We start from the raw sequence: 25,506 nt of genomic DNA, 5'->3' as shown, positions 1-25,506 counted from the left end.
CATTCATTCATCCCGGGCAGTAAATAGCTATTAATAGTCTAGCTGGATGAGATTAAAGTTTGATTGTTGTCTAGGGATGAATTTAAGATTTCTGTAAATGTTAGCATTATTACCTAGTGTTTCCTTGCTGGTTTCATTCTTTTTTTCTTCAATTTCATTTTCCAAAGTATTGTTCTTGATGTTTCACAGAATATGTATCTTTATACCATGATGGATGAGTAAGAGATGCATGTGGAGTATACAGATATGCTCCAGACCCAGAAGACTACCTAGAGTGTAGACTGAGCACACCCTGATGCTAAGCGATGTGGCAGCACTTCTCAGAGTTTATTCTAGACTGATTGGGGCGTAATTCTGCATGTTGGGACCCCCGCCGTCTTCTGGACTGTGCGGTGGGGGGGTACGTGTGTATGTGGGCAGGTTAATGATATCACTTTGCCAGTTCTTTCCACTTCCCTGTTAGTGGAATCCTTGAGATATCAGAGGGGACACATGAAAGAACTCAGGTAGATGTTGCAAACTTTCATGACCTTGTTTACAGTTCTACCTGGGGGTCTCGCATCGGGAGGAGGACCCCCGGAGCATCTGGCCTTGAAGGCCAGCGGGGCTTGACTGCAGGAGCTCCACAGGACTGGGGGAAACAGAGACTCCACTCTTGGAGGGCGCACACAAGGTCTCGTGCCCACTGGGATCCAGGGCAAAAGCAGTTACTTCACAGGAACCTGGGCCAGACCTACATGAGGGTCTCAGAGGGTCTCCTGGGGAGGCGGGGGGCAGCTGTGGCTCAACCTGGGGGCATAAAAATTGGTGGCAGATATATCGGGGAGTATTCATCTTCGTGGACTCTCGCTGGAGGGTGACATCTTGCTTGGGTCATTAGTTCCAAGACCTGGCTCCACCCAACAGCCTGTGGGCTCCAGTGCTGGGACACCTCAAGCCAAACAACAGGGCGGGAACACAGCCCTACGTATCAGCAGACAGGCTGCCTGCCTAAGTCCTCCTGAACCCACGGCCCCCTCTAAACACACCCCTTGACACGGCCCTGCCCCCAAGAGGGCCAGGCACCAGCTCCACCCACCAGTGGGCAGGCACTGGCTCCTCCTGCCAGGAAGCCTGCACAAGCCTCTAGACCAGCCTCACCCACCTGGGGGCAGACACCAGAAACAAGAAAACTGTGATCCTGCAGCCTGCAGACAGAGTCCACGAATGCAGGCCAGACACTACCCTGGGACCAGCTGGTCCCTGGTCCTTGGGTGATGAAAGGGGAGCGTACTGCTGGGAAACAGGACATCCCTGACAGAGGGCCACTTCTGCAAGGTCAAGAAACATAACTAGCCCCTACTATATACATAAAAATACAAATAGAGACTTAAACAAAATGAAATGGCAAAGGAATATGCTCCAGACGAAGGAACGAGGTAAAAGAAGTGTTAAAGCAGAACAGTAAGAACATCAAAGGTGAAAAAACAATTGGGAAATATGACCAAGAAAAGCAGGAATCAGTCTAGTCAGGGGTCTACGAGTAAATGATGGGGGTGGGGGAGGAGTGGCCCCTTTCGTAAGTACTTTTCCAGCTGAAACACTTCTTTACCCTTTTCTCTCATTTTCCAAGGTAGCCCATAGCTTTTTAGAATTTAATATAAAGCTAATTTGTTCTTGGCTTATTACAATCATCATGCTTTGAGTTACTGCTGTTAAAGTTTCTACCAACTGACCTAGGTAACTTTGGAACATGCCGTGCTGACTAGAAATGATGAGGCTATCGACGGAACTGTACTAAGTTGGTAGCGATTCTGAGGGAAAGGAGGAGTGGCTTTGCCATCATCTTAGATAAAAAGGAAGCTTGGGAACTGGACTGTCTTACCTTCTGGTGATCCATACAGTCAAGGCTTTGTAAACCCTTCGGCCACACTGTAATGTCAGCGCTGGGAGCCGTCTTGGTGGTTGCTTTTTTCACGTATTTTAAAAAGTTGCTCGTGACCAACTGTACCTCACAAGCAAACACCTCAGACGAAGGTCAAGCGTATATGAGCAAAGTTTACTAATCTAATCAAATAAAGTTACGACAGTTAATCAGGCGCATTTGTAATGACAGACATGCTTATTAAGAGGCTTAATAAAGCATGAATGGTGAACTCTCTGTGTCAATGATTATGTTTATTATTATTTTTATGGTCAAATGAATTTTATTTTTGTTTTTCCTTTCTCATCTTATTATTAGTTATTTGTGTCATTGCTAGCAGGTTTTCCTGGTATCATCCATGTTTTTTAAATCATCACTGCCACAGTACAGAAAGATTCTGAATCTTTCCAACAATGGCAACTCCCTCTTGGGGCCTTTACTAACCTCAGACATGCTTTTAAGTTAATTAGGAAAGAAGTCACCTCCTTTGGGTACAGGACTTGGGGAATGGATACTACCTTTGAGCAGAGAAAGAAACGGCCCCCAACTCAGGCTTGCTGCTTGGTGAGCCTCGCCCAGGCTGGGTTTGGCACCCACCTGCCCTCCGCGGGGCCCTCGTGAGCAGTGCCCAGGCTGCACTGGCGATGCCTGTCACTGCTCCCTTCTCCCCTGCGGGAGACGTGAGCTTCCCAGTACTCACACCGATCCACGAATGCCTGACACACGGGCATCTCGGAGCAAAACACTGGGGGGAAGATAGCAGGGCTGAGGGAAGGAAAAAGGCACCCAGGCCTCTGACTGACCCTCTGGGTACAGCAGCTCTGGCACAAGGAGCAACCAGAAAGGCGTGACTCGGCCTGAAGGTTTCAAGGCAAGGGGCAGGCCGCCTGACAAAGATTCCCCTGCGCCTTGGCTCAGAAGGCCTAGAGTTCCTACGACAGGAGCAAAGCCATTCTTTGTGGGAGTAAAGCCCAGTGGATTAAAAATACAGCATCCTGGAAAAGTAAACATAGGTGTTTCAAAGGATAGATGATGAGATGTTAGGGGTAGAAGACTTAAAAGCAGGACGGCGCTGGGTAGGAGGTGCTGGGGGTGCCATGGAGGCAGAAAAGGAGGACCACCCAACAGTCTCCTCAGTTTGGCCTCTGGCCTTGGCTGACTGCCGTCTGCACGGGACAATGGGAAGCCCTCACTTCCTTCCCTGCCATGCACATGTGCACTTCGGGGCACAAATTACTGTCTCTAAGGTAACGTGGAATTAAAAGGTGAAATAAATGTCAAGTTTCAAGAAAGGCCATTGGAAGGAAGCAAATGCTATCAATGACACATTTAACTTGGGATAATTCAAACCCACAGGAATTTCTGGCCAGGGATTCTAAATATTTCTAATTGCTCCACTTGAGCTCTCCCCAAACCATTGTTTCTGCCTCTGGGGCAGTGATCAGCATGGTCTGGTCTGGCATCTTGGCATTTTATGGAGATTATGGGGCTGAAGACAAATGATGGGGGAAGAGGCCCAGCACGAGGGGATAAGCATCTCATTCAACCCCAAAGGGCAACATCTTCACTGCCCTAAAATGGGCATTGAGTCAAGGTTCAGCATTCCACTCCCTGTCGTTCTGTTTTCAGAGGCTCCTCAGATGTTTTGGTTAAAAATAAATTTATTGATGCATAAAGATGTTAAAAGTTGGTTATAAAACCTGTTTAACGGAAGTTAAATTAATATTGTCATCCTACAAGCTGTCGACTACAGAGCGTTCTTTATGACGTTCCCTCTGACGTTCATATTTCTTTGCAATGATATTACGTGGACTGGGTAAGGCAAGAAGAGAGAGAGAGAAGGATGGGACACTCCTACAAAGATATGGTCCATCTTCCCTGACCCCGAGCTGACACACTGGCAGAAAGACTTGTTTGGTATGTGAGCACGATTCATACGACACCAAATGACAACTAAATATCATGGATCAACTATCTGAGTTCATTTTGGCCTTAAATTAAAATCCCTATCGTGAGACTTAAAAAAGAAGCCAGAAAAACTGATACTTAAATTCATTTTATATCTATTCATTTCAATGAACTATCTTAAATGGGAATGTATTTTCAATAGGACTGTATTTTAATCCAGTTATCATTAGTATTACTGATTAAGTGAGAGATTACAATTATATATTATTTGAAAAAAGTCCTGTAATTAGATACACTCTAGATGCCAGTTTTCAATTCCATGCAGAAGCCCATAAAAAATCCATTATAATCAATACTTTCCACATAATATACCTTCTTAGGAAGTATACATCACTGACTGAAGAGAAAAATCATATAGCCAGGAAAATTCTGACCTACTGGGAAGGCCACTGCTCAATTTCCCTCTTCCAACTACCAGTCCAACTCAAGCTGCCTGAAAATCTACAACTAAAACATCACTGATACAACAGAACTGGCTCTTTTCAAACGTAAATGTTTTAGGGAAGGATTAGATGAACCGTTTCGGCAATTAATACTTCAGGGATAATTGGTCCATCAAAGTGTCTGGTCACCCGCTCCTACCACCTTTCCCCACCGCCGTGGACTTCTCTAAACCTTTCCCCTGGCTGACTGGGTTTACAGTGGGCATGGGATTTAATTCTGCCCAACCGATGAGACGGGAGGGAAAGCCTGCCGGGGAACTTCCAGACTTCCCTAGAAGACGCTGTGTGCGTGTGAGGGGGTAGGGGCGACAGGACACCTGCTGGGTTCTGTGGCAGCCTTCTTGAGAAAAATGGCGGGACCGGGAGCGTGTTGAGGACAAAGCCAACACACTGAGGTGGCCAAATGGAAAGTTGGTGACCCCAGTGCTGAATCATCCAACTCCACACCTGCCTCTCTCGGGACTCTTGTTATTTTAGATAATAAGCAACAAACTTCCTCATTTGAGACGGTAATTTCTCTTACTCTTACCAAAAGCAACTTGATATAAGCCCAACTATCTTACACTCTGTCAGAGGACGTGAGGGAGGAGAGAACAGCTATGGCAGGCTCTGCTGACCACCTGTTCAATATCCGCCCCCCACTGTCTCTCCTAGGAAGTCTCGGGGTCTTCATGAGAGAAAACAATGGTTGCAGTTGGTGGAAGAAGAAATATGTCTGTGGTTCAAGTCTAATCTCTCACACGAAGCTTGTCTGGACCAATAAAGCCCATGGTGGTCTATCTTTTGAATCCATATTAGTTACTGTCTTTACTGTTGGATAGCATTAAACCATCTTATGCCTCTCCTGCTGATGAGTTATATTTTTATTTAGTGTAATTATTACTTAACTTTTGATGTGTTCTCCCCTCCCCAGTTTCACTGTAAGCACCTTCATTGGGACTGCTCTCATATGTCTTATATGGATACGTCTTGAATTCCAATTACTAGAACATGACCGGAGATGATGTAATCAGGTAATGTAGATCAGGTAATGTTCAGGTTGTCTATACTTCCAGAAGTATGAGTCTGCTTTCAAATCTGTTTTCACTCATCTGAAACTTTTTGTCATTTTGTTGTGATAAAGGAGAGATCAATGAATACGATAAAAATAAATCCTATTAGTATGACAAAGGCATATGTTCAAACTACTGTAGGAGAAAGATGAGTGCGTGCGGGGGTCATAAAGACACAGGGTGGCACCCCCAGTGGTGCTGCGAATCCGCAGGTGGTGGATAGTTCGTTACACACTCTGTCTTATGCAGGGACTTTCAGCTCAGATAATTTTGATTTCCTGTGGTTTAGAGAGGATTCTGAACCATTTACAAGTTTAGATCTTTGGAGATTGGTATGTAAATGTCACAAAGCATAGCATAATGTCTTGCAGTTCATCAGGAATTCAGAAAAGATCGTTTAGTTGGCTAATGTGCTTCAAGATTAGAACTCATTCACCTACACAAATCAATTTTAGAGTCTTTCTCATAGTCCCTATCTTTAACCTTAGCAAATATATTCTCGGAAAACGACTTGGCAACAATCAGAGAACGTGACTAATGATGCTAAAACAAGTTAAAATTTATTTAGCAGTCAGATGAATGACCAACTAAAATAGATTTCTAGAAAACTAAGTACTGGATGTCATTTATATTACTATGTGAAATAAAGCATGAAAACTTAAGTATCAAAATTGCCAACTTCCTCAAGACTGAAAAATCAGAGCTTGATTAGAACCTGGATGGAGTTAGGTGAGCCCTAAAGACTCTTTTGGGAAACAAAGCAGAGGGAAAATCATCTTCATGAATAAATACCAATCCTCAAAACAATCCACCACTGATAAAGAAGTAAGGTCAATTCTTAAAACTTCCTACTAGTTTGCTTGCATTTCAGAAAACAGTGTCTTTTATAAACACATCACACAAAGCTTAATTTGTTACCTCTCTAGAGTCTTAGCTGAGTTTTGTGTTCTTCTATTATACAACCAGATCGGGGGCATTACCCGGAGTAAATGTGATACACCTTCATTTAAAAAAGGTAGCCTGTGGATTACAGAAAGCCTTTCTATGATCCATAAAAGGCAACAGTGAGAGGAAATAAGTTCTATGACCTAATACGTGATTCTTGTCCAAAATACATCATACCTATATTGATGCTGAAAAAAACTGTTTCTCAATGATAAGATTAGACACATTATAAGCAGATTTCACCACTTTTAGGTTGATAGCGACTTACTAGGTTACTATTTTTGTTGTTGTTTGTTTGTTTTTGCTTTTTTTTTTTGCGGTACGCAGGCCTCTCACTGTTGTGGCCTCTCCCGTTGCGGAGCACAGGCTCCGGACGCGCAGGCTCAGCGGCCATGGCTCACGGGCGCAGCCGCTTCACGGCATGTGGGATCTTCCCGGACCGGGGCACAAACCCGTGTCCCCTGCATCGGCAGGCGGACTCCCAACCACTGCGCCACCAGGGAAGCCCGGTTACTTTTGTTTTAATGTCTGTTTTCAACTGCTATTTCAGCCTTTTGTTAACTGACATCAACCATTTCTTAACCCCGGGATACTTTAAAAGATCAGCTGAGTCTTGAAATCTGAAAGGCATCATACAGTTTAAGGCACTAGGGACCCAAAGCAACAGATGTCCTTGCTTCAGTTTCTGGCCACCTGCTGCGTGAGAAACTGGTGATGATGATGATATTAATGAAAAATTACCTTGAACTTTTCTAAGGACATGGAGAACCCCTGTATCACACTAAATGGGGCTGGAAATGAAAGCAAAGTGGGCGCAAGGATGGTCGGTGCCTCGTCACAGGCTCTGGTGCCACCGGGACCACTCTGGTGGTCCCATGGGAGAATGAATCTCAGCTCTGGGCCTGAACATTTCCAACTGTGCAGTACGCTGTGCAAAGCAGCAATCTCAGCTTAACTCAGTAAAGGCTTGTTTCTCACTCAGGCTCCACGTCTATCATGGGCTGACACGTGGGTTCTGCTCACCATGCCAGAGGGAAGGAGAGGGCTGTGGAAAACCCTGCAGTGGCAACACATGCCTGCCACTGCCGTTCCCAACTCACGGGACACAACAGGCCACACAGCTCCAACGGGTCCCAGGGGACGGTGGGGGGGGGTGGGGGGTGGTGCAATCCCATCCAGTGCCCAGAGTGGCGCAGAACTGGAATGATGTGGCAAAGAGCACTGACCACGATAAATTATTTCCTAAAATAATAACCTGTAACTCGGAAAACTGTGCACTTTCTCTTGAAAAGTTCTGTCTACTTACTTCCCACAACTTAGGCAATATACTAAATTTTGAATAAGAGTTGGGCCTTCTGTTTCTGGGTTCACAGCAGGTCTACGTACGCTGTTTCTATTTTTGCTCAGCTTTAAGTTACAGTAGCACCATAAAGAAAAGTAATTAGTTGGTGCTGTAGGCTAACCCATATGGCACCAGAAGAGGACAGAACGCAAATCAGACCTGTCTCCGTCTGCCTTCTCACTTGTTATTCCTTACTCTGGTTCTTCAGAGACATGCTCTTTGTACAGGCAGACAACTCCTCTACTAATTTATTATGCCAATACATCCTATTTTTGTTGAGATTTTTAGTTATTATTTTTAATCTGAGTTACATATGTAACGCTGAAAAGAGTCCAATGGTTCTACGAGGCTTGTTACGAAAAGCAGTTCACACAGCCCCACCCTCTGCTTCCTGCTCTAGCAACCTTTCAACTCTTTTACGCGTGCTTTTTTTCTCACCTTTATAGCTCTAGCTTACATTGCCACCTCTTGATTTTTCTAGAGTATTATTCGCTGATTTTCCAGGAAAGAAGATGAAGATGCGGCTCTTCTGACCACCACCTACCCCTTCCCCTCCCCAAGCAAACGCAGTTCCCCACCCACCTTTCTCAATGGATTTTTATCACCATTAACAGTCAACAGACTTACATAATAATGTTTATGTAAATTCCAGGCCTGGCTCAGTGACAGGGTTTATCAATACCTTTCTGTCTTTTCCTGTACACCCTTGGTTTTTCTTTGGAGTTACCTTGTCCTGTGTTTTTTTCATTTTTATTGGCATATAGTTGTCCTGTGTTTTAATGGCTTCATTTTTAAAAAGTTATCACTAATTCAAACCTAAACCCACCTGTAGCTGTGTAAATTTCTCGATTTGTCCAAATATACGAGTCATTCTTCCAATTTCGTCTTTTTAGAGAAAACTGTCTGGAACCTTTTGAGTTGCTCCAGTCCGGGCTGGCTGCTGCTCTTTGGATCTGCTAAACAGTCATGCTTTGTATACTCCGGGATTCCCTGCATTACCCTTCTGAGGAATCCTTTTGTCTCGCTCTGGTTGCTCTATTTCCTGTTCTCATGTATCCTTTATCCTTGGTACCTGTCCTCATTTTTGTAGAGCACATCCTCCAGTGGATTCTGAGAATGGGCGCATGTGAATACATTTTTTGAATCTTGAATGTCTGAAAGTGGCCCTCACATATAATTAGCTTAGCTAGGGACTGAATCTAGGCTGGGAGTAATTTCCCCTCAGAACTTTGAAGGAATTTCTCCTCCATTGTCTTACTTCTGGTGTTGCCATGTGAAATTTGTAGCTATTGTAATTCCTCACCCTTTGTTGGAAATCTTTATTTTTCCCCAACTCTACATGTTTGTAGGGTATCTCTTTGTTCCCAGGGTTCTGAGCCTTTTCGGTGGTGTATCTGGGTGTGGGTTTGTTTTTATTCACGTGGGACCTTCTATGACCTTTTTCAATCTGAAAACTCAGGTCTTTCATTAGTGGAAAAACTAACTGAATTATATTTTTGATTATTTCCTTCCTGTCACTTTCTCTGTTCCCTCTTTCTGCAACTCCTGTTTTTTTTAGATTTTGAACCTCCTGGGCTGGTTCTCTAATTTTTTTTTATTTATTATATTTATTTCTCTTACCTTCCATTTCTGTCTTGTATCCTATTTTCTGGGGAGGTTTCCTCAATTTTATCTTCCAACTATTCTATTGAGTTTTACATTTCAGATGTCATCTTTTAATTTCTAATAGCTTTTGTTGTTGTTGTTATTCTCCGGATGAATATTTTTTTCTGAAGCGTTCTCCTGCAAAGACTTGTTTCTTCCCAGTTGCTTTTTATCTATTTGTTCCTGTCTGTCACTATTAGATGCTCTCCTCTAGTATCTGGTGATTCTTGCCTGTCCTGTTCATATAAAATAGTGTGAACTACAAGTTAAGAGAAATTTCTGTGCTTAGATGGGTCTGTGATGGTTGAGTTCACTGTAAAGTGAACTGGCTATTTCCCTGGAGAACCCCTAAGGTTTTTCTAATTTGTGACTTCTGCCTAGAGAAAACCCTTCCAATCTCCTGCCTGAAGGGACATACTTACTGGTGTTCTGGGAAGCAAGTGGGGTGAGGCCTGGGGATCTCAATTCAGTATTTAAATATATTCAACACCCTTTTCCAGGAAGGTGGTCTCATACTCGAATATTCCTGATCTCTCTCAGTCCAGAGACATTCTGTTTCGCACTTCCCAGAGAATTAAACCTCCAGTCTTCTGCCAGAGTGAGGATGGGAATCTATCCGCTTTTTAAAGAAACCTCTAACCAGTCCTCATGTCTTCAGCTCCACCTTCACCCCGTTTCCAGTTCCTGAGCTTCTAGAGGGTTTTACTATCTCAGGTTGCTTCTTGGTTTTTCCCTACTGCTGGCTTAGCATGCACAGCTTTCTTAGGCCGCTAAGTTAGCTTCCACTTAACATCTGCTTTCCAAGTAACAAAAAGCTAGCGGCTATGGTCTCTCCTGTTTCCTTATTCCTCTAGGGTTTACCTGAAATGACCTTAACTGTTCCTGGAGTGGAGTTTAGGAGGCAGCAGAGCTAACTGCTTGCATTAAAGCTGCCATTTGCAAATGGAAGTTCCACTCTGCTCTTCTACAAATTAGAGAAGCACGGTTCCTACACGTGGAAAGCGCCCCGAGAGAGTATGTGGTGAACTCTTCCCTTCAGAGGGCAAAGTATGTTGTTTAACTTGCAGATGAGGTGGCAGAAGCACCAGGAAGCTGAGTGTCATACAGTCACGCAGATAGATACCATGCTGTTATCTGGCCTATGTACCTTAAATAATTATCCCTCAAAGGTCGTACAGCCCACCCCTCCATCTTAGCACTGTTTCAGCAACAGCTAGTCCTTGGCTGTAAGACCTTGCATTTACAGCCTCTTCCAGTGGGCAGATGAATTCTTCCTATTAGAATACTGGGTTGAAATAGCTATAAAGTGTGACTAAATGTTTTATCTCTTGTGAAGGTGACTTAAACATTTTTTCAGAAACGAGATTTTTTTTTTTTGCGGTACGTGGGCCTCTCACTGTTGTGGCCTCTCCCATCGCGGAGCACAGGCTCTGGACGCGCAGGCTCGGCGGCCATGGCTCACGGGCCCAGCCGCTCCGCGGCATGCGGGATCTTCCCGGACCGGGGCACGAACCCGCGTCCCCTGCATTGGCAGGCGGACTCTCAACCACTGCGCCACCAGGGAAGCCCAAGAAACGAGATTTTTTAAGTATTGTAGTTGATATGCGCTAGCTGTGTCCTTTTGAGTAATGCATACAAAGGATCTTAGACAGCAGCTATCAATACACCATAATTTAAAGGTAATCTGTACAACTTTTTAAAACAATTGGTAAAATAGCTGTTTTTCATTTTCAAGAAATACTTAAAACTGAAAAAAACAGCTTGGTTTAAGTGTCTTATTCTATGGTTTGGTATAATGTTATTTCTTAGCATTTTAGAAGACAGTACAGGCTTTGACAAAGGCATTTGTAGAGGAAAAAAAAGGATGAAGATTTGGGATTCAACTTATTTTAATTGATGCTACTTCCCCTCACCCCCACCCCAGTGTAATATAGATCAGAGCGTTAAAATATTACTAAATTATAATAATAAAAATACTTCTGATGAAATAGTTCATTTTAGTCCATAAAAATTTTAAGAACTTTATAAAACTAGGCACGAAGAGAGACTTTCACAAATGCAGCATTCTAGAGGAAAATGTAGGATAAAAAGAAAACCGTCCTTAAAATACTTACAGATTCTTTTCTGCCCATAGTTTTGCTGTGTGAGCGTGAACGGGAGATGTTGCTGAAAAAGGAATCCTTTTTAGTAGCAGATGAAGGTGGGGAGCCAGTGAACTCTCTTCCTCCAGGCAAACTCTCAATGCTTGGAGATGAACGGATGTTTTTAGAGCTTTGTCCTGTAAGAAAAATTAAGTAGCAATAATGAGACACCAGACTCTTTCACTGCTACTGAATTTACTGCTTTTAATAAATGATCAATTAGAATACTTCTTTATTCACACTGTCAACATGATGACGCTGTGGAGTGTTAAGATGCATGTATTTTTATGTATCAGAATAGCTGTCGATTTTTTAAAACAATGAAGTAGTGCTCTAGTTTTCTGTGCGTTATTTAAACTACACTGGTCCAAGTGTGGTACGCATATCAAAAAACGAAAAAAATCCAATTTTCAGAAATCACAGGTGAAATGACTGGATTTTCCCCCACTAATGGAATCATCCTTAATAACAGAAGCCAGAAACAATTATATGGCACATTATATTATTAATATACACAAAAAAAAAACCCCTAAATCCTTCACCAGTTTTTCAAAAGCACCCCTTTCCTTTTCAATAATTGCAGAACAGATACACCGCTACCCCCAGGCCATAGTAGAAGCATCTGGAAATGGGACAAGGTGCTGGCTCAAGGGCTACATCAAGACTGGTCCCCACATCAGAGTGGGTGCATCTGTGACTCCCTGCAGTGCCTTTTGCACTGAGAGGTTCTGGAGCCACAAAGCTCCCTTAGACAGGAGCAAGGGCTCTAGGAAGGCCTGCTGGGAGGGCAGCACGGCGCAGAAGATAGGTGAACAGAATTGGCTACGGCCAGACCCACGCAGGTCTCACGTATACGATGGGGACGTTTCTGGAAGGTTGTTATGAGGATTTAAGGACCTAGCGCAGCACCTGGTGTGCATTCAGTTATTCATTCATTCACCCATAGTAACTGAGCGCCTAGTAAGTATCAGGCACTTAGCGGGGCAGGGAGACTGGAAACTGAGCCATCTAAACTCCCATCCCTCAAGGCACTCAGTTTCTAGTGAGGGGAGACAGACACATACATTCATAAAATATATATGATTTTAGATGGTAGTAAACACCGTGGGGAAAAAGAAAGCAGGAAAGGGGATTGTCAGTGTCGGAGGAAGGTGTGCAGTTTGAAATAGGATGGTCAGGGAAGGTGTCACTGAGAAATGAGGTGCAGGACATTTGGGCAAAAACTTGAAGAAGGTAAAATACCAGCTTTGCAGACAATATGAAGGGACAGTAAGTACCAAGGCCCCAAGCAGGACCTTAGTGGTTCTGAAGAACAGCAGAGTGGTCAGTGTGGCTAAAGCTAAGAATGGGGGGAGGAGATGGGGCCTGGGGGCATCATGTCAGGTGAGGAATTGTAGACAATTTTGATGATTTTTCCTCTGAGAAGCGAAGCCAGTAGAAGCTGCTAGAGGACTTGAGCAGGAGAGTGACATGATTTGACTTCATTTTAAAAGGATCCCTCTGACTGCTGCATTGGGAACAGTTTAGGGTTGGCAGAGAGCAAAAAAAGAGGGGAAACAATTTTTGCCATTGCAAAAATCCAAGTCAGCAGAATGATCACAGCTTGGTGGTGAGAAGAGGTCAGATTCTATACAAAACTGATGAGATTTACTGACGAATCCATGAGAGGAATGAGAAGGGTCAAGTTTAACTCCAAGTGTTAGATAGCGGTATGAGGTGAGCATCTCTGTGAATATGCTAAAAACCACTGAATGATACACTTAAAGAAAAGTAAATTTGATGGCATATGAATTATACCTCAATAAAGCTGTTACTTTTATAAAGTCGGTTTTCACACGTGACTGTCAGTCAGCGACCAGCAGTAAAGGGCCGACCCATTTCCACCTGACGACACAGGGCTCTTCTACTAGGAACTCAGCCTCAAGGCTTCCTGCTGAGCCTCCAGAGACCTCCGTGAGGTCTGCCTCGCAGTCTGATGACACCCCCCTTCTTAGTTCCAGCCCCTCCTCTTTTCCTTTCACAGATGTTAGTCCCCTGTAAGCCTTGTGTACTTCTAACTCCGTCTCAGGGTCTGCTTCCTGGAGAATCCAACCTGCAGTGGGTGATGTCAGAGCTGAGCCCTGAGGAGGACAGAGGCGGTCTTGAGGTTGGGAAAGGAGGGGCAGCAGAGTCCCAGGCCATAGAAGCATCTGATGTTGATGTCAGGGTCTAGACTGTCTAAGTCTCCCACACCTTCCCTTCTTCCCTCCTCTGCCTCTGTCTGTCTCCCACCCACCCGCAGGCTCTAGGTCATAACTTCCCTGGGCTATGCTGCATGGCGACAAGCTCACTGGTAGAGGGTCCTAGAACGCTGGAGCTGAAAAAGACCTCAGGAACCACCTATTTATTTTCTCTTTTTAAAATTATGCCACTAATTCGTAAATACATTTTTATTGTAAACAGACTAAATGTGAAAATTGCCTTTATAAAAAAATAACAGATTTATTGAGATATAATCCACATACCATAAAACTCACCTTTTAAAATGTATAATTCAGCGGTTTTTAGTATATTCACAGAGATTCTCAACTATCACCATCTAATTTTAGAACATTTTTATCACCAAAAAACCCAAACCTGTGCCCATTAGCAGTTCCTCCCAATACCCCCTGGCTACCACTAATCTACTTTCTGTCTCTATGGCTCTGCCTTTTCTAGAAATGTCATATAAATGGAATTATACAATATGTGGTCTTTTGTGCCTGGCTTCTATCAGTTGGCACAATGTTTTCAAGGTGCATTCATGCTGTAGTCTGTGTCAGTACTTCATTCCTTTTTACTGCCAAATAATACTCTGTTGTATGGATAGACCACATTTTGCTTATCCACTCATCAGTTGATGGACATTTATAGCTTGTATCCATTTCTTGGCTATTATTATTATGTTTGTACCACAAACAGTCGTGTATAAAATTTTGTGTGGACCTATGTTTTCATTTCTCTTGGGTCAGTACCTAGGAGTGAAACTGCTGGGTCAATATGGTAAGTCTGTATTGAACATTTTGAGAAACTGCCAAACTGGTTTTGAAAATAGCTACACCATTTTAACATTTCCATCAGCATCCTATGAGGGTTCCAGTTTCTCCACATCCTTGTCAACACATATTTTTGGCTGTTTCTTATTTTAGCCACCCTAGTGGGTATGAAGTGGTATCTCACTGTGATTTTTATTTGCAATTTACCAATGCAAATGACTAACGATGTTGCGTTCATGTGCTTATTAGATAGCTGTATATCTTCTGTGGAGAAACACCTATTCAAATCTTTTGCCCATTTTTAACACTGGGTTATTTGTCTTTTTATGGTTAAGCTGTAAGGATTCTTCATATATTCTATTTCAGAGATATGATTTGCAAAGAATTCTCCCATTCTGTGTACTGCCTTTTCACTTTAATGGTATCCTTTGAAACCAAAAAGTTTTTAATTCTGATGAATTTACCTATTTTTTCTTTTGTTGCTTGTGCAATATATCTAAGAAGATATTGCCTAATTACAAAGATTTACTCCTACATTTTCTTTTAAGAGTGCTATAGTTTTAGCTTTTGCATTTAAGTCTGGTCCATTTTGAGTTAATTTTTGTACATAATGTGAGGAAGTAGTTCCAGTTCATTCTTTTTCATGCAGAGATCTAGTTTTCCCAGTACTATTTCTAGAAAAGACTATTTCCCCACTGAATGGTCTTGGTACCCTTGTTGAAAATCGACTTACCACAAATGTAAGGGTTTATTTCTATGCTCTCAACTCTATTCCATTTACACATGCCTATCTTTATGACAGTACCACACTGTCTTGATTACTGTAGCTACACAGTAAGTTTTGAAATCATGGAGTATGAGTTCTCCAATTTTGTTCTTTTTCAAGACTGTTTTTTTGCCTTTAGGGGGATTTTGCATTTCCAGATGAGTTTTATGATCACCTTGTCAGTTTCTCCCAAAAAGACACCTGAGATTTTGAGGGTGATTGTGATGAATATATATAGATCAATTTGGGTAGTACTGTTCTGTTAATAAGACATAAACAAAATACATTTATACTGTATTTTATATTTACCTATGTAGTTACCTTTATCGGTGCTCTTTTTCTTTATGTGGATCTGAATTCACTTATAGTATCCCTTCATTTCAGCCCACAGGACTCCATTTATTATGTCTTACAGGGCAGATTTGCTAGCATTGGATTCTGTTTTTGTTTATGTGATTGTCTTAATTTCTCCTTTCTTTTTTTTTTTCTTTTTTTTTTTTTTTTTGCGGTACGCGGGCCTCTCACTGTTGTGGCCTCTCCCATTGCGGAGCACAGGCTCCAGACCCGCAGGCTCAGCGGCCATGGCCCACGGGCCCAGCCGCTCCGCGGCACTTGGGATCTTCCTGGACGGGGGCACGAACCCGTGTCCCCTGCATCGGCAGGCGGACTCTCAACCACTGCGCCACCAGGGAAGCCCTCTCCTTTCTTTTTGAAGGATAGTTTTACTAGATATAGAATTATTGAATATATCATCCTACTGCCTTCTGGACTCCATGATTTTTTATGACAAGTCAGCTGTTAATCTTATTGAGGTTCCCTAGTATATTGTGAATTGTTTTTCTCTTTCTGCTTTCAAGTTTCTCTCTTTGTTGTTGGCTTTTAGCAGTTTGTCCATGCTGTGTCTAGGTGTGGATCTCTTTGAGTTTACCCTGTTTGGAGTTAACGGAGCTTCTTGGATACACAGACTAATGTTTTTCATAAAGTTGTGGAATACTTCTGCCAGCACTTCTTCAGATATTCCTTCCGCACCTTTCTCTCTCTTCTCTCCTGGAATTCCCATCATCTGTATGTTGGTATATTTGATGGTATTCTGCAAGTCTTTGAGACTCTGTTCATTTTATTTCATTCTTTTGTCTTTCTGCTTTTCAAATCAGATCATCTCGATTGACATGTCTTTAAGTTATGATTCTTTCTTCTGTAAGCTCAAATCTACTGTTGATCCTCTACAGTGAAATTTTCATTTGAGTTATTGTATTTCAACTCCAGAATAGCTATTTGGTTCTTCAAAAAAAAAAAAAAATCCTATCACTTTATTGATATTCTCTATTTGGTGAGAAACTGGTCTCACACATTCCTGTAGATCTTCAGACACAGTTTGAACTTTTTCAAGATATTTGTAATAGCTGACTTAATAGCTTACTGATCTAGTTAGTCAAGTAAATGTCTCTGCTTCCTCAGGGGCAGTGTGTATTGATTGCTTTATTCCCAATAATATGGGCCATACTTTCCTGTTTCTTTGTACGTCTCAGACTTTTTATTGAAAACTGGCCATTTTAATAAAATAATGTGGCAGCTCTGCACATGAGATCCCATCCCAACCCCCAGATTTGTTTTTCTTGCTGTTTGTTTTGTTCTTTAGTGACTTCCCTAAACTAATTCTGTAAAGTCTATATTCTTTGCTGTTGTGTGCCCCTGAAGTCTCTGCTCGGTTAGCTTAGTGGTCAGTTAAGAGACAGAAGTTTCCCTTCCTTAAATGCCTTGAACCAGTCAGTCTCTGAGCCTCTGCAGGGGGCTCTGTACGCGTGTGTCTTCGGGCATGCCTTCAGTGCTCAGCAGGCAGTCTACAGTTCTGCTCTAGCTTTCATTCTTGTCTATGCAGAGCCTCAAGTTCATCCAGAGTTGACAGATTAAACCCTTTTTAAATCTTCCCTGGGCATGTGTATAATCTTGCATGTGTGTGGCCTTCTTGATTCCCAGAAATATACTGGAGCTTTTCAAAACCCCCGATGGACATCTCATTCCTTAGATTTTCCTTTTAAGCTTTTTGCTAGCCTCTGATTTTCCTGTTAAGTTTTCGCTTAGCCTCTTGTTTGCTCCATTTCTGCCTTGGGCAGCTGCGATGTTAAGTAACTGCCACTGATTATTTTCAATGGATGCTCTGTGGATAGGGTTTCTCCCTTAGTGAGTTCTGATTAAAGTCCAATAAAGACAAGCCCTAAGAAAGAGGTTTTTTGAGAGTGCTGCTGTACAGGTCAACTACTGACATTTACTGGGGATGGGACTTTTAGGGTGCTCCAAATTCATTCTTTTTCCTCCAGCGGTTGAGAGGCTGCTGTTTATCAAAGGCTATGGCAGAGCTGGGGAGAGAGGGTGGAAACAGGGAAAGTTAAAATGTTACAAAGCATGCTGTCGTTGACTTAAAAAATATATATATGGACAACGTGAGAGCTGCGAGTTAAGTTTTATTTGGGGCAAAATGAGGACTGCAGCCCCGGGAGACAGCGTTTTCAGATAGCTCTGAGAAGCTGCTCTGAGGAGGTGAGCGGGGAGGGGGGTGGCGGGGCGGGGGTGGGGGGTGGGGGGTGGGGAGCCAGGTTATATAGGAGTTCTGTAACAAAGGGCAGGTAGTCTGAACATGAAAAGATTATTGTTAAGTAAAGAAAACCAGATATCTCAAGTTAAGGCATTTATCGCTTTTCTATACATGGGAAGATGCAAGAGTCTGGGCTCACTGAAATCATTCCTTTGATATGCACCTCAGCTATCTGCAGCCAGCATCCTGACACATCCTGAGTTTCCTCAGGGCTCACCGCAGGGAGTGGCTGCAGTCTGATGGCTGCTAGATGGCAGGTATTCTTTTCAGCCCTGAGTTTTCTCGGCTCATGGTGTAGGGCTGCGATCCTTGATGACTGTGACATCCTCTGTTTATTGATATAGCAGGAAAATATTTCATTTCTCACGGTTGTTACTGAGATTCAGCCATTTTTTTCTTGAATTGATGCTCCTCAAATGGACTCAATCCTTTGATTAATTTTCAGAGTTCTGAACAAGTTGATTTTGGCATTCTTGCCATTCTTCTTGTTACTTTTATGGAGAAACAGATTTTTCAGAGGTCCTTATTCTGTTATTCCAAAAGTACATCCCTCTGTAACATGTTTTTTGGACTTGATCATGAAAATTTGTCTTTCATTTATATAAAAATCTGCCTTATCTTTTTTAAGGAATGTGAAGAAAGAAATTTTGTAGCGCTCCAGAATAATTGGGATTTTTCTAATTTTTTGCCTTTGCAAACAAAATGACAATGCTCTGGAGAGGTACATCTTTAGGTACAGTTGGCTATTTCTGTAAGATAAATTTATATACATGGAACTGCTATGTTTAATGGTATGTACATCTTAAATTTAGATGATTCCAAATTGCTTCCTCCTAGGATTTTAACAGACATATATGTGTGTAATATATATTTATATATAAGTGTAAATGTAATATGATGTATGATATCTTTATCTACTTACTTATTTGGTTAATCTGATGGAAGGAAGACTTCATTATGTTAGCTTGAAGTTTCTTGATAACTAGTGAGGCTGGATATCTTTTTTTTTTTTTTTTTTTTTTTTTTGCGGTACACGGGCCTCTCATTGTTGTGGCCTCTCCTGTTGCGGAGCACAGGCTCCGGGCATGCAGGCTCAGCGGCCATGGCTCACGGGCCCAGCCGCTCCCCGGCATGTGGGATCTTCCTGGACTGGGGCACGAACCCGTGTCCCCTGCATTGGCAGGCGGACTCTTAACCGCTGCGCCACCAGGGAAGCCCTGAATATCTTTTTAAACAATATCTCTTAACATAATAATATGGGCCATCTGAAGATCCTCTGTGAATTGTCTCTGTTAATTTCATTTAAAAAAACTGATTTAGGGGAGTTCCTCCTAAATTCTAGAACATAGCCCTTTGTATATATGTCTGTGTATGTCTACATTTACCTTTATGGCTTCTGTTTTTAGGGTCCTACTTAGGAAGGCATTTCTTACCCAAGATGATAAAGTGAAAAACAACTTAAGTGTTGATTATAAACCTAGGTTTTTCTTTTTCCTTTTATGAACATTTTCTCCTTGCTCCTTCAAACTCTACTCCTTAAGAAGCTTTTATTGCCTTGGGGTGGAGGAAGATAAAGCTAAAACAAAAGGAACGTTTGCTCAGTTTTGAGTTTCAATTTACTTTTAAAAGTACACAGAAAACAAGAAATCCAAGAAGCCAAAGCATTTTGATTCACGAGAACATGGTTTTCTTCACAAAATGAAATGAAAAAACTTCCATCTCTTTCTAAGTTTATACAACTGAATTTATCTGTCCCTTCAAAATCTGGATCATTCACCTATAACTCTGGTGCTGGTGACTTTTGAAAGGTACTACTATAGCGGCTTTTTGGATTTTTTTCTATGTTAATTCCTCTATTAAAGTTTCCTACTTTTACTTGGGTCAATTTTGATCATTCATATCTTTCCCCCAAAAGCCATATTATATGGCAGGTGGAATAATGCCTATGCCCTTAATCTCTAGAGCCTATGAATATGCTACTTTATGTGGCGAAAGAGACTTTGCAGGTGTGATTTAAAGAACCTTAAGATGGGAAGAGTATCCTGGGTGATCATGGTGGGTTAGTGTGAACACGAGTCCTTACAGTGAAACAGGAAAGTAGAAGAAGGAGTCAGAGCTGTGACTAAAGAAAAAAAAGGCAGGGCTTCCCTGGTGGCGCAGTGGTTGAGAGTCCGCCTGCCGATGCAGGGGACACGGGTTCATGCCCCAGTCCAGGAAGATCCCACATGCCGGGGAGCGGCTGGGCCCGTGAGCCATGGCGGCTAAGCCTGTGCGTCCAGAGGCTGTGCTCTGCAATGGGAGAGGCCGCAACAGTGAGAGGCCCGCGTACCGCAAAAAAAAAAAAAGAAAAAGAAAAAGAAAAAGAAGGCAGCTGAAGCAGGAGAGGGAGCTGACCTGGTGGTGTTGGCTTTGGACGTGGAGGCAGGGACGTGAGTCAGTGTGGCTCCTCTAGAGATGGCAATGGCCCTCAGATGACGGCCAGTGAAGACATGGGGACCTCGGTTCTACAGTCACAAGGAAGTGAATTCTGCCAACAGCACAGATGATTCTCCCCTAGAGCCTCCTGACACCTTGGTTTTAGCTTGCTGAGACCTCAATCAGACTTTTGATTCACAGAACTGTTACAATAGTGGGAAATGCTCATTATTATTTCTTAAATATTTCAGAAGTATTTCTCTACTTACGATCTCTAGACTCTTGAACATTTGACATTATAGTTCAGATTCTGAGTTAATCTAAAATTCCAGGTAGAATCATTTGAATTTTATTATACTGCTGGAAAAAGTTAGAATTCTGTGGACTATAACAACTTTTGCCCCCATCTTTCTTCCAAAATGGAAAAAAAAAAAAAAAAAGCATATATTTCAAGCACTCCAAGGTCCTGTGTGGCTAGTGGACACCACACTGGACAGGACAGGTATAAACCACTTAACAGTCTAAATTTCCAAATGTTTTTCACAACAGGCAGGCAAGTAACCATCTTAACAAAATAAGCTAATGACATATCTAGGAGAGATCTTTTGAATACCTGCTTTAATAAATTAGCTCATCAGTTATTTACTGGGTGAGATTTAGTATCCAGTTATCCAATCCAGAGAGAACTTAAAAGTGTCTTATTCTCCCTAAGTTTCTTTTGTAGCTATTATTCTCCTGGGCAAACTACCTTTTCAGAGATAACACTAAGCCAGTTCTTATCAGAATTTCCCTCTGAATGATCGAATTCCAAATTGGTCGTGGTATTATACAGTACTACTTGGCCTGTATCTCGTATAAAACCCCTGTACAAAATACATTTCCCCTCAATTACACAAATTAGCTAACATTTTTGTGCCCTTTGGGACCGTAGACATTTAGACCTTAAGAAGACAGAGTCACCAGCCCGTGAGACAGAAGAAAGGACTGTCAGACTTCCCGCCCTTTCCAGGCCTGAGACATTCCATCACCCGGGCCTCACCCGGAGAGCTCCCAAGCTGAGGAGTCAGGACTCTCAACACGCCTGTAGCCCATAAACCGCACAGTAGCCCTGATACTCTTGTAAACCTTTGAAAGTTTTTAACTGACAGGAACAACATTAACCATTTCTTGTGTTGCACCAAAACCCGATGCTCATTCCTAGAGGAGCCTGCGGAGCCCTGCCGAGATCCCCGCTTCGGGACCGAGGCACTTGTTCTCCCAGACGCGGGAAGCGTGGGCTGCCACTGGCTCTCACGGCTTCCTCTCTGGAAACAGCCCCAGCCGAGGAGAGCTGCTTTGCCCAAGATCATGCCCCTTCCCCGGGGAACAGCTCCAATCCAGTGACTGGTTTGGGTGGACAGAGGACAAAGTCTGGCCCCCTTGTCTCAAAACAGACAACTGAGGGCAACACTGCTTCTTTGACCCTGAGGGCACTCCCCCAAAAGCTTCCTACTCGAATTCTCCAAAGTCCTGACCCAAGACGATTATTTACGATTATATGGTAAGGCACTCTTGAATATACTAAATACAGACCTATTCTCAAGCCACCTCAGGCATGCCCAGTCTTCCTTTCATAACCAAACGTCGGGGAACAAGCCCTATACAGACTGATCTGAGGAAATGTCTCTGGAAACTCTGCCCAGCACTGAGGATGGGGGGATGACCACAGGAGCTCATGAGAAGCTCCTAAAACAGCAGCACAAGGGAAACACAGACTTGTACCTGCACTGACTGACCTACAACCCCAGGTGGTAAAAGCAAACACTAAAGTATGAACAGCGGGACTCTGGAAGCACAAAAGAGGGAACATCCAATCCTGTCTCAGGCCATCAGAGTTGTGAGCGACATCTTGAAATCCGAGGAGTGGGCAGTGGTGGGGGTCATGGCTCAGGGAAGGTCATTTGGGGGCAGAAAACATGGTATTTACGAGGCAGTTAGACTCCTGGGAACATCGAGTTCAGACAAAGCCTGATTAATCCTTCAGCGCTTCCTGCCATCCATATGGAATTGAAAATGACACCAATACCAGTGTAAACAAAATAGGATTAAGTTCAACTGGGTGCTTCTGTTTCATTTGATGATTACATCAGTGGTTTTCTCCGGGGTGGGCTGGGGTGGGCTGGGGTGGGGAGGAGGGAAGAAAATTCTTTCTAAAAGTTGCCAGTACCCCAAATGTGAGCTGCTTTCTCTCTTGGTCATCCAGCTCTGGGGGAGGGAGGCAAGAGGGAAGGTGGGGCTCTAAAAATAGGGCCAGCTAGACCAAGAAGAGCAGCTTGTTCTCATGTGAAGGGGTCTGGCCTTTCTCTTGTCAGTAGCGATGGGAGTTTTTACAGATGTTAAGCAGGAAAGTAGCCTGAGTTTCACAGGAGCTTGGCTGAACGAGGCATGCCCTGCACTGGCCCATGCAAGAGATTATAAGGCTTCAACTAAAGCTGGGGTGATAGATTTGAGAGACACTTGCAAAGCACAATTCCTCAAAGCAATACCTGCTGAGTCAGCACCTGTGCTGGAGTCTGAGCTCAGCTGGTATCTAGCTGTGTGGCCTTGAACGAGTCACTGACCCTCCACAGGCCCAGTTCTCATCCACAAGGGAAGCATCCACTTCACGTGCGCTGTGTGTCCTAGGTGGGTCGCGTGTGTAAAGGGCTCAGCGTGACTCCCAGCATCTGCTACGCGCTGCGCAGACCCAGACCAGTAACCAGCACGCTGGGCACTTCCAAATCTAGAGCAGGCGGGTTCACAGGCAGTCCTGTGGTCACAGACCTGCCAGTGCTCTCCTGCTGGCCTGTCCTTCCACTGGCTGCACTGCCCGGTGACCACCCACAGACCTGGGCTAATTGGCTCTGAGCCCAGGACCACCATGTACGCCACGCCTGGGAGCGCCTGCGGGTTCGGACGCACGCCCTGGTGCAAGCTGCATCTGCGCAGGACGGGAACATACCTTTTTCTAACATGCACAAAGGGACTCCTTGGACTAGCTATGGCTGTGTCTGGGTATATTAAATCTTTCCTTCACTCTCTGTCCTTCTCTGAAAGATGCAATAAAGCTTCTGGGTCCCCTGTGCTACATGTCAATGGAGGTTATCTGTCAAGCACCTGAGTGGACTGAATGAGCTTCACAGGCATCAGCGGGGACCCTGACCACAGAGTGGCTGGGAGAGAGGAAAGGAGGAAGGGGAAGAATATTTACTAAGTTCCTACTATGCCTCATGTATTTTCATGACTTTTCTCTCATTAAACTCAGTGGGAAGCAAGAACAGGGGTTGGGCTGTATTCCTAAATAGTCGGGCAGAACCCCCATAAACCTGAGACCAGCTGGGGGATTTGGACACAGGACGGCCAAAGGCAAAACGTTCAGGAGGCTAGGAAGTCTGGGGGTCGCTGGTGGGAGGCCTGGCTCAGGGAAGTGGGAAGGGCAAAGCCTTTGGGAAGCCCGGTGCTGTGGCCACAGGAAGGGGGTCGCCTTGACGTCATTCAGCGACCCGGAGAAGACAGGACGAAGCTGGGCCCCGCCTGGTGACACTTTGGTACCTCACAGACCTGAGTGACAGACAGCAAGAGGGCTCAGGTCTACTCGTGAGAAACATACATCTTGGTGCCACAAGAGGGGAAAGGAAACAGGCTGTACCTGAAGCCCCTGAAACAGACCTGGTTCTAGCCTGGCCAGAGAGGTCAAGCTTTACCGCGTCCAGGGCTGGCGCGCAAACGGGGTTTCAGATTGTCAGAAGTCATTGTTAAGCAAAGAAAAGACAGAGGTGTTAAGTCGGTTCATCTGTTTGATTCTGGAAACCAAAGAGGTACCTGAGGAAAACACATAATGATGCCACCACCAGGACCCGCCCCCCACCGCTCCGTAGGTCGTGCCCTCGAGCCCTTACTATGCGACAGGTAACTGCCCTTGAAGCAGCTGCTCTTTCTCTGTCTTTACAGGCGAGTGGTGAAGTGGCCTCACTGGGTCATCCAGCAAGGCAGTGACGGAAGCAGGACCCTAACCCAGGCCCGACTCCAGAGCCCGGGCTGGGCAAAGATGCACCACCATCCTGCTCCCCTACAAAGGGCTGCAGTAAACGTGACTTCGAATTAAAGAAAAGTGGAATGAGGTCTTTGGATATCAAAGGGCAAATTCTGATCTTGTTCTCAATCCAAAAACAACTCATTTATTCAATGTTTTTTCCAGTAAGTGTTCCAAAAAGAGGCTTTTTCTAGCTAATTGATGCATCCCCAAATTTGTTTTCCATATTCTGTACTTCTCTGCAATTGTTCAGAACATAATGGAACTACCTGTTCTGCTTCAGGACTATCATGTCTCAACAACACCTGGAGGGACCGGTACCAGGTCATCTACCAGGATAACCTTTTGGCTCTGCAGTCTCCTCCCTCACCCTTGTGGGCAGCAGCAGCTATCTGTCCTCTCGTCACCATGTCCTGCTTGAGTTGATTTGACCTCCCTCTTCTTTGTTCTACCCATTTGCTGCTTGTCACCTGCACTGGGACTTTTCTGTTAGTGTTTTCATCTTGAAGGTCCAGAGTGAAGTCATCTCCAGGCACGAGCTGTTAACACATTTAATGTGACTCGCATGTTGTTTCTCAGTTTAAAATCTATTTTTTTTTTTTTTTTCCTACAAGGCATTATAGGAAACTTAACAGTGGATACCCTTAGTGAAATGGGCTGGCAGAAAGAAGTGGGAGGAGAACAGGGGGTTGTTTTATTTCCCATGTAATGCCTTTAATTAATTGGGGATTGTCTAATATTATATGTACTTCAGTTTTACCTTAAGAATGTCAACAGTGGTTATCTGGGCAGGGAGATTTTTGATCTTTCTCAACCTTTTTTATTTAAAAAAGCAACCTGATACATGCACCCCTATGTTCGTAATGGCACAATGTACAATAGCCAAGACATGGAAACCACCTAAACGTCCATCAACAGATAAATGGATAAAGAAGATGTGGTACATATATATAATGGAATACCTCTCAGCCATAAAAAAGAACGAAATAGTGCCATTTGCAGCAACATGGATGGACGTAGAGAGATTACTATACTAAGCAAAGTAAGTCAGAAAGAGAAAGACAAATACCATATGATTAGCACTTATATGTGGAATCTAAAATACGACACAAATGAAGTTATCTAAGAAACAGAAACAGACTCACAGACATAGAGAACAGACTTGTGGTTGCCAAGGTGTGGGGAGAGGAGGGGAGGGATGGACTGGAAGTGTGGGATTAGCAGATGCA

At 43.6% G+C, this 25,506-nt stretch overlaps 1 protein-coding gene across 3 annotated transcripts in view; it reads right to left on the bottom strand.

The window, feature by feature from the left end:
* TBC1D5 (TBC1 domain family member 5) overlaps positions 1 to 25,506 on the bottom strand; it is a 548,194-nt gene that overhangs the window by 42,948 nt on the left and 479,740 nt on the right. For all 3 annotated transcript variants that reach the window (XM_032630465.1, XM_032630464.1, XM_032630466.1), the window contains one exon: positions 11,412 to 11,575. In XM_032630465.1, the coding sequence (XP_032486356.1) occupies positions 11,412 to 11,575 (164 nt within the window). The remainder of the gene's footprint in view (positions 1 to 11,411; positions 11,576 to 25,506) is intronic.

Source organism: Phocoena sinus, chromosome 4, assembly GCF_008692025.1.
Source record: "Phocoena sinus isolate mPhoSin1 chromosome 4, mPhoSin1.pri, whole genome shotgun sequence".
Taxonomy (NCBI): Eukaryota; Metazoa; Chordata; class Mammalia; order Artiodactyla; family Phocoenidae; genus Phocoena; species Phocoena sinus.
The sequence above is the reverse complement of the archived record's forward strand: the minus strand, read 5'-3'. Positions and strand labels throughout refer to the sequence as shown.